Below are 9,769 nucleotides of genomic sequence, written 5' to 3'. Positions count from 1 at the left end.
ATCTTGAGATGTGGTACTAAGCTAGACCCTTTCTTCTGATCCAAATTTATATTGACCTATACAAAGCTTTCCTTGGCCCTTCCCCTTTTCTGCTGCTCCAGAAGGATTATATGGCATGCTATTAGACAGTATTTTAATTTGTTGTTTCCAAAATTTGTTTTCTTTTTCAGTTTTTTTTTTTTAATGTTGCACTGAAGAATAATTTCTGAATTTGAATTAATATTAATTTTTCAGAACACCTATTTCTACCAAAGTCGGACAGTTTTGAACAAGGCATGGGATCTTGCTGGAAAGAAAGATATTAATGCTCGTGAGGAACTTTTACCAACAGAGGTTTGTCTACATAGTTTTCGTTCAGATCAACATCTGATATTAATAATTGATTTCTTAGCTATGCTGGGTTGTGGTTGCAATCTTATTTTTTTACTTTTTTTAATTTTTAATTTTTATTTTTTGTGGGCTCTAGGATGAGAAATTCATTTCACTCTGGAGCAGTGACAAAGCCTTTAGGAATGACTATGAGAAAAGAATTTTACCATCATTGGATACTCGGCAATTGAGTAGGGATGGACGGATGAGAAACCGAGATGAAAAGCCACTGCTAGAAGAACCAAAACCCGCTGAAACTGAAACATTACCAAAAAGCAGTGTAAAACAGCCAAAGGAGGAGTCTAAACCATCTCCACAAGAAGCTCTGCCCACTCAGAAGGTTCAGAAAGAAACCAAAAACAAAGGAAGAGACTTGAAATCTGATCTGGGTAATAAGGATTTAGAAGATGCTGATGAATATGAATTTGAACAGCCGCGAAAGGAAACTCCTACCAAAGAGCCTGCAATTGATCCAGCAAAGTTGAAAGAGATGAAAAGACAAGAGGAAATCGAAAAAGCAAAGCAGGCCTTGGAAAGGAAGAGGAAGTTAGCTGAGAAAGCTGCAGCCAAAGCAGCTATCAGAGCACAAAAGGAAGCTGAGAAGAAGCTTAAGGTGATTGTTGATACAATTCTTTCTTTGCGAATACATAAGGGTTTTCTTGGCACCACGGTTAGTGTTGTCGCCATGTTACACTCACACGTAGGTCACAGGTTTGATTTATGTAATTAGTCTCTTGCAAATGCGAGGTAAGGCTGCCTACTATAGCCTTTCCTTGGACCCTGTGCATAGCGGGGCACCTTGTAACTCCAGGTTGTCCTTTTTTATGTTATGTGAATACTAAATTAGGTATTGAAGTATGAAATCGGCTCATGATTTATTTTAGGAACGAGAGAAGAAAGCAAAGAAGGCTGCTGCTGTTCCCAATCCTGAGGAACCAGCAAATGAAGTGGCGGGGGAAGCTACCGAACAGGAAAAGCTTAATGATACCATCGAAGCCTCGGCTCTGGTGGTGAAGGACAAGGTCATAAAGAAGAGCAGCACTAGGTCCAGGAATCGAACCAAAGGCCCTGACTCGATTCCGAAAGCTATTCTTAAGAAGAAAAGGTCTAACAATTACTGGGTTTGGGTTGCATCCTGTGCTCTGTTAGTTCTGATCTTGTTGGTGCTTGGATACATCTATCTTCTCTGAAAAGCTTAGATCTAGAAGTAGCTGGAAACCAATTTTATGTGGGAGTGGCTAGGTTTGCCAGAGTAAGTTTTTATTTTTTATGTTCTATACATCTTCTTGGGAGAATGGATCAAACATACCATGCATGCTTAGCTCTTTTTGTGGTGAGAAGTTGCACATTTAGTCTTACTGTATTTGCAAATTTTGTTAAGATTTCATGTTGCCGGAAGCTTGGATTTGGTGTTTCTTTTTTATTATTTATTTATAGTTAATTGGTCAGGGAATGACACTGATATACTAAACTTTGTTGTTGACATTTCTCTATGGTGGTTATAGTCTTGATAATATAGAACAAAATCTTTTTTAAATTATGAACATGGCTTGAAAATTAAAACCCTGGGCTATCTAAGTTGGTGCAAGTCATCGGTTCTAGAACTTGAAAATTGAAACCTCAAACGAAAGCTTTACTTCAACTTTTCGTTAGACTGTAGATCCTTCCGATTGTATCATTTGGGTCTTGTGAGTTTAGAGCATAATTGGCTCAGCTTTTTCATGTCTTGATACTTAACTTAATTCTCATCACTATTTTAATTAGACTTGACCATTTTCATCTTTTGTTTAATTTCTTTTCTATTTCATTTAAGTAGATTTCTAAAGCATCTATTGCTTAATATGACTTATTGTCAATAAAGATAACAAAGTATCTTTCCTTTTTGAAAAAGTTTATATAAAATGTCCACAAATGTTTTTTTTATCAAGATAAAAGTAATTTTTTAACTCAACTTTTTTTTTTCTGTTTTTATTGTAGACTAAAGTTTTTTGTAGCTGGCCTTCCATATTTTAAAAACCTACTTAAAGTTGTTCTTCAAGTTTAAGGTCAAGTTTTTAAGTCTTTGAAAATGTTTTGGAAAGATACCCATTGCTAAGTTTCCATAATAATTATCTATTGATATATAATTAACAAAGTAAAGAAGAGTGATAAGAAAAGTTTCAGCACATTGGCTATGGTTTTACAAATTGCAAAATCTTGAGGAGCAGAATTCAACGTCTCTTTCTTGTGCAATTTGCCAACTTCATTATATGGTTCTTAATATATATAGGAAAACCAATCTACTATTTATGAGAGACAATGATATCTCATCCGTAATTATTACTCCTTTGAAAATATCCTTCTAGGTGTTATTGATGAAATTTTTTAATATGTTACAGGACGACCGTAGTTCTTTCACTCAAAAATTAATACCTGTATTAATTCTTTTTTTCTCTTATCTCTCCTTTCTCCTCAACTTTTTCTCTCTTTCTCTCATCTTAGTCCCATCAAATTGTTTTTGGTACGGAACCACTGTAACTTCGCTCATGAACCACAAGTTTGAGTGACACAATATCACCTTTGTTTTCAAGCCATAAATTATCACAATGATCAAGAAAGATAGATTGGGCTGAGCGAATATCTTCACATATTCTCAATAATTAAAATTTGGTTATTTAATTTATATTTGTTGTTGTTGAGTAAACAACTTTCTAGCTATGGCAATATACACTTCATTTTTCATTAAGTTTTCTTTATGAAACTTTGTAATATGTGAACCATTTAGATAAGTGGATTGTTCACATTTAGTTTTGAGCAGACAAGGAAATCATCAAGAAGAAGATGGATAATATAACTTATATAATTGTTGAAGGTTCGAAAGATTGCACCATAGTGATACTATGGTGCGTATACATGGGTGGAAAACAAAAAAAATTCGCAGCGGAAGCATAGACCATCTATACACCCCATGTATGAATGCTTTACGTTGAAATGATAGGGTTTCAGAATTACCTTTTCACTTGTAGGCGCAAAAAGATGACGCCCTCCAATGATGATCCACACGGTTATCTCCTTCTTGCTAGCGAGAACTCTTTCTCCTTGATCCCTCCTTATCCTCGATGGCTGGCTAGGCGCATGCAAGGAAGAGTCTACCAAGTGTTTGGATTATTTTTCTCAAGACTATAATGGTGTCTTGAGGTTAGATGATGGTGCAACAAGAGAGAGAAGGAAAGGTTGGAGCTTTTTCTTTTTTTCGAATTCTACACCCCCATAGGAGAGATGATGCATCAGGTTTTTATAAAAAAAAACTGATCAACCACATAAGCCCCTCCTATGATTAGGCGCACAAGTTAAAGTGATGAGAGAGACTTTCCTTGATTCTCTCCATCTCATTATGCGCCCCACATCAGCTCCCTTTAATTAGGAGCACACATTAAAAGGATGAGAGAGACTTTCCTTGATTCTCTCCCTTGATTAGGCGCCCCTCATCAGCCACCTTTAATTAGGCGCACATATTGAATGATGAGAGGGATGTTCCTTGATTCACTCCTTTTAATTATGCACCCCTTTAATACCTTTTCTTTCCTCAGAAATTTTGTTGCAACGGTATTCATTTAAATTCCGAATTCCAATGAAAGAGTAGTTGAGAGAATCTTCATCCAATCTCTATTGGATTATTCCTTTAAATAATTTTAAATTATTCTCAACAACCTAACCTCATAGAATTTAAATTTTAAATTCAAATTTCAAATTCCAATTTAAAATTTAAACTCAAATATAAATTCAATCTTATCCAAGTTCGTAATTCGAAATTCAAATTTCAAATTTCAAATTTCAAATTCAAATTCAAATTTCAAATTTCAAATTTCAAAAATTCAAATTTCAAAATTCAAATTTCAAATTTGGCCAAACCTTATTTTGGTCAAGTCAACTCTTTGACTTACTAGGATTCATGCCCCAAGGCCTCTTTGGCCTATCATCATATTTGGGCCCATTAGTGGAGAAAACTCTTTCACCACTAATGCCCCAAAAGGGCGCATGGATCAAGTGGACTTGGAGTCCCTACTCCAACCCAACTTGACTCATAGTCTTGACAAAGCCCAATAACTCATTATTGGTCTAAACTTGCTATAACTTGCAATAAGGAATAACCTTTGTGTGTGACCCATTAGGCCCAATTAGTTACTGACATAAATAAACTTGAACCAATTAAACTCCTTAAAAAGGCCCAATTCATTTAATGACAACATGATACACTAGCAATGCTCTGTAGCCCCAGAACTAATTGAGTTGATCAAGTGATCTACCTTTCTGATTTGGATATCGTGCCAGCATTATCCCTCACATCGTCATTCACATTTAGTCGAGAGCAAGGATAGAGTATCATCTCTCTTTATTGACTAAATATAATATTTCACAGGAACTGGGAATCTTCTTCTATTGACTCTAAGACAGATCATGACTCTTCATGATCTCTTACTATACATAGATTCCCGAGTCAACTAGAAGTCATCTCAGCCCTACCGGTCTTTGTGAACGACTAATCCCTTATAGGGGATTGTGAGTCCTTTCGGCATGTCCATCTATACTCATGTATTCGAGTTATACCCAAGAGTACACTGTTCTCCCCATTTTCAGGCGGATAGAGTTGTACAGTCAAAGTAAACGTTCAGGCGGACATAGTATTCGATGACCTAGGACGATCCACACTACCAAACGTTCAGAGACTTTTCAAATCCAATGATACTCTCTATAATGAATCCTTGTGGAGTTGACCTGAATCTGCTCTTTACAATTCGGTGACCTGAATCTGCTCTTTACTTTTCTGGTTTATCTCTTTATAAAGCTTATCAACTTTAGATTTAATGTTGGGATCATCATAGGGCCGGAACATGGCAAAATAAAAAGAATGTATCTGCTTAGGCGCCGGCCACTCTTCAACAACATTTGTGGGGACATTGGAATCTGAAACACCATTTCCTTCTGCTTTAGAAGATTCATCTCCATGTGACCCAAATTTTATGGCCTCTCCAGCTCCCTGAGATTGTTCCAATTTCCCAATTTCAAGCGAAACATATTTGTCTCCTTCAGCACCATTCTCCACTGGCCCTTGAACCATCTCAAATCCATCAATTTCAACCGCCATGGCTCCCCCACTACAGGACAGCCTCACAAAAACCCAAGAAACCTAATTCAAAAACAAAAATACTTCATATGAATATAGGGAACATTCCAACAGCATGTATAACTCAGTAGTTTGATCCACAGCCCTAACAATCAGCCACACAAATGCCAAACCATGAATCAAACAGAAAAAAATTTAGGATTGTTAACCGTGATTATCAATTTAAAAAAAAAAAAAAAAGAAAATGCAATACATACACGAATTCTTTCAATTTAATCACCATCAGACAATTTCAACCATCCATGTCAAATGTACAACGGGATCAATAGACTATATCATCTTCATCTCAAACATGCAAAATAAATGACACCCAAAAAAATAATAAAATAATAAAAAAAGGATTTTTACACAAAGATCAGGGCTTGTTCTATGAACAAACCAAGCATGCAAACCCAAATCCGAAAGAAATGAGACAGTTACAAGAAAGAAAGAAAATCTCAAAAGGGTATGATCTGAATACCTTGAATGGCTATACCCACGATTGATAAGGCCAAAAAGACATAAAATTTGAATTCAGAAGCTTCAGAAAATCAGAAATGCACAAGCAATAAAAGGGGGAGAGAAAATGATACCAGTGTGGTGGAGTGAAATAAGCACAAAAGGATTATTACCCAAAGAAAATTTGACAAAGGGCCACCAAAATCCAATTCCAAAATTAGGTTTCGCTCTCTCTCTCAATGTGAAGGCTATATAAACCAGTGCTAGAGAGAGAAACACGTAGGTGGCTATATTTATCGTGCCGCAATTTATGTAAACAAAGAAACATGATATTTTATGAATTTGTTTTTTAGGTTCAGCAGTTGATTTCGCTATCTTGATTTCTACGTGCACTGAAAACGTTGGACTACCGTTTTTCTCTTTGACACTTATTTTAAGGATTTCTAATTTTTAAATTTTTTTAAAGAAAAGCCAGCATGGAATTGTCTACTTTATTTATGTGGGGGAATATTATACTTATTATTATTTTAATTTTATTATTTGATTAATTATTATTAGATTAATTTAAAATTAATAATAATTAATTTTTTTAATTATTGATTTTAAATTCATCAAACAGTAATCAATCAGATAATAAGAATAATAAACCTAAAATAATAGTAAGTATAATTGCCCCCTATTTAATTTTATAATTTTTATGTTAAGGTTACTCTTTAGTATGTTAATCTTTAGCTAAGGGGATACTACTAACTTCCAAATTAAGTTAATTTAGAGACTAGGTGGAGTATTTAAATAGGGTTAAATATTTACGGGAAAGTGGAGAATATGTAATTATAATAGAATGTGGGTTTAATTTGTTACCAAGAATTATAAGATTGTATATATTGAAGAAATTTGTAACATCACGAGCGCTGACGAGGGCGAGGAGTGATCGCCGATGCAAAGAAGCACGAACAAGGAGTGGTTCCTGACAGGCTTCCAGCGGGGGATTACATGCATGAATGAATCGAATCGACATCCGAAAGAGAGGGATTTCAAAAACTGTGCAGGTATGAGACTGCACAGTTTGTGATAGCTTATAAGAATTAATTGGTACTACCTATACTAACAAGATGCATCTAATTTTCGGTAGCTCGGAACGGAAGAACTCCACAGTTAAGCGTGCTTGACTTGGAGCAATTCTGGGATGGGTGACCTCCTGGGAAGTTTTTCCAAGAAGTGCGCGAGTGAGGAAAAAGCACACTGAATCAGTCTCGTGTTAGTATGTGGGGATAGTCATTGATTCTTGAAGCGGTCGTGAGGATAACCATAAATAGTTATTCATGGCAGGATTGTACGGTGGGACCAAATGTATTGAACCAGGTGATAGACCAATGTAGTGTCACGAACAATTATCAAAAGCATGAAGAGAGAAAGGAAAAGGAAAAGAAGAGAAAATAAATAATAATAATTACGCAATACCATATTCATGTATATATTCAATGTTTTTTTTCTCACATATAGCATAAATAGTAATTAATCTAAAACTCCTAAAGTATGTATAGAGTGCATTAAAGATATTTAGTGAGGAAATGGATCTTCTTATATCACATGAATTTAAAGATATTCAATTGTTACAATAGGATCGATGTTTCTCATTTGTTATTTCTTTATATTTTTTGCACTAAACCTTTGTACCTATTTTGTCTTATTTAAGAGGTTACATCTCAATGATACAATCATCAAGTTGTGATACCAAATTTATCTTAGTATCAGAGAGATCTTGTGTAAAAAACTTCCAAAGTTTGTGAGCTCTGAGAAGAGTGCTAGCCTAGCAAAGGATGGCCAATGAAGGAAGCAACAAATTGAAGATAGCCCAGAGATCCTGTTGATGACTATGATGTTGCAAGGAAAAGCCAACTATGAAAACTACGCAAAGCTCATGAAAAACGCACTAAGGCAAAAAATAAATTAGGGTTTGTGACTGGATTCGCAAAGAAATTGGAGAAGGAAAATGCAGAGTAACAGTATGCCTGGGAGATGTGCAACTCGATGATCAATAGGTGGATACACAACACCATTGATCCGAAGTTACAACATTTCATCAAATGTTTCCATAAGGTGAAGGATTTTTGGGATGATTTGAAACAGAGGTAGGTAGTGAAGAAATTTCCACCCCAACATCAACTCAAGTCGAGCTTAGCCAACATAAGGTAACAAAAAAGCAGCATTGGATAATATTACACATGTCAACTCAAAAGAATAAGCTGTCTAATCTAATGAGGCATTCCATTTCATTAATCAGTCATCCACATCCACATCCACATCGATATAAGTATGCCTCCTCGGCTTCAGCAGTGCGCGCAGTGGAGCAAGTGCTTCTCTGGAAGAGAAGGCTCGGTCATGCAGCTTGTGAAATAGTTTCCTTGATTCCAACATTTGAGCATTTGTTTAATAAGATTGTTTTTAATAAGGCATGTGACGTTTGTTATCGTGTGTAGGACAATGTCTCCAATAAGTTCTTCTTGCAGAAAAGAAAGTTTTCATTTGATTCACTGTGATACTTGGGGTGCACATTATTTCTTGACTGTCATAGATTACTGTAGCTGAGTTGTAGTCGTAGGATTTGGATCCTCTTATCTGTAAAAATGGTCATGTGGCCATATTATTTGATCATAATCACTCATCGATAATAAGAGAGATAAAAGTGTATGATTCTTAGATGAGTAGTTGTAATCAAATAACATGACCACTTTTCACATAAGAGGATCCAAATCTGTAGTTGTAAGTAGTAGCCGACAAAGGTTAGACTTTTGATTGGTTAGGAAACTTTTTGGCCAATTTGGGAAAATTGTGAATTGACACTTGTAAAAACCAATGTATAGTTTGTGTCAGTCGCCGCATAATTGGTTTGCAAAGCTAAAATGCTTTAACATCATATGACTTTCAATATTCACAAGAGGATTATGCAATTTTTACTTTCCAAAGATGTGAGGTTTTCTTAGCTTTTTTTGTTTTTGGTTTCTTTCTGAACCTTCCGAGCGGGCAGAGATTCTTGTGGAGATGGTTTAGGCTCCTCTTTTGGCTGTTTTGCAATGTTTTTTGGTAATGTATCAGTTTCAGCAGGTTTTGGTTCCTCTAGCAGTGACTTTTCATCTAGGTTTCTCATCCGTCCATCCCTGCTCAATTGTCGAGTATCTGATAAAATTCTTTTCTCATAGTCATTCCTAGAGGCTGTCACTGCTCCAGAGTGACATAAATTTCTCAACCTATATAGCCCACAAAAAAAGAAAAAAGAAAAAAGATTCCATTATTAGTATCAGATGTTGATCTGAACGAAAACTATGTAGACAAACCTCTGTTTGTGAAAGTTCCTCAAGAGCATTAATATCTTTCTTTGCAGCAAGCTTCCGTGCCTTGTTCAAAACTCTACAACTTTGGTAGAAATCGGTGTTCTGAACAAATTAATATCAATTAATATTCAAAAATTATTCTGCAGTGCATAAAAAAACTGAAAAAGATTACAAATTTTAGAAATAACAAATGAGTATAATACTGTCTAATAGCGTGCCATACAAGAAAATAAAACTAAAATGTATGTGTGTGGCAAGAAAGCAAAACATACCCCTTCATCACGCTCTCTTCTTAGCTGCAGAATGCCCTCAAAAGCTTCATCCCTCTTCTGAGTAGCTGCTACCAGTTCTTCCTTTAAAGACTTGATATCCTTGTCTATGGCTTTCCGTGCATCATGAAGTTGCTTGATTTTGGACCGAATTGTTTCTCTCTCTTTTTCCATTTCATCCAAATTTCCACCTATCA

At 35.5% G+C, this 9,769-nt stretch overlaps 2 protein-coding genes across 4 annotated transcripts; one reads left to right on the top strand and one right to left on the bottom strand.

The window, feature by feature from the left end:
- Positions 1 to 239: 239 nt before the first annotated feature.
- LOC133310617 (proton pump-interactor 1-like) lies at positions 240 to 1,863 on the top strand. The gene is made up of 3 exons (XM_061511580.1): positions 240 to 333; positions 467 to 982; positions 1,254 to 1,863. The coding sequence occupies exons 2-3, from the start codon at positions 575 to 577 to the stop codon at positions 1,557 to 1,559; spliced, it is 714 nt and encodes a 237-aa protein (XP_061367564.1). The 5' UTR covers positions 240 to 333; positions 467 to 574; the 3' UTR covers positions 1,560 to 1,863.
- Positions 1,864 to 4,580: 2,717 nt separating this feature from the next.
- LOC133310616 (proton pump-interactor 1-like) lies at positions 4,581 to 6,259 on the bottom strand. Of its 3 annotated transcripts, none has more exons than XM_061511577.1 (2): positions 6,145 to 6,259; positions 4,581 to 5,536 (listed from the first exon to the last, which is right to left on the bottom strand). In XM_061511577.1, the coding sequence occupies exon 2, from the start codon at positions 5,492 to 5,494 to the stop codon at positions 5,138 to 5,140; it is 357 nt and encodes a 118-aa protein (XP_061367561.1). In that variant the 5' UTR covers positions 5,495 to 5,536; positions 6,145 to 6,259; the 3' UTR covers positions 4,581 to 5,137. The 3 variants fall into 3 exon arrangements, with proteins under 3 accessions (XP_061367561.1, XP_061367560.1, XP_061367562.1); XM_061511576.1 differs by having other exon boundaries at positions 6,106 to 6,232; XM_061511578.1 differs by lacking the exon at positions 6,145 to 6,259 and adding an exon at positions 5,994 to 6,066.
- Between the last annotated feature and the right edge of the window lie 3,510 nt (positions 6,260 to 9,769).

Source organism: Gastrolobium bilobum, unplaced genomic scaffold, assembly GCF_033153095.1.
Source record: "Gastrolobium bilobum isolate Gb01-03AN ecotype WA unplaced genomic scaffold, APGP_CSIRO_Gbil_v1 utg80042, whole genome shotgun sequence".
NCBI classification, from domain to species: domain Eukaryota; kingdom Viridiplantae; phylum Streptophyta; class Magnoliopsida; order Fabales; family Fabaceae; genus Gastrolobium; species Gastrolobium bilobum.
The sequence above is the reverse complement of the archived record's forward strand: the minus strand, read 5'-3'. Positions and strand labels throughout refer to the sequence as shown.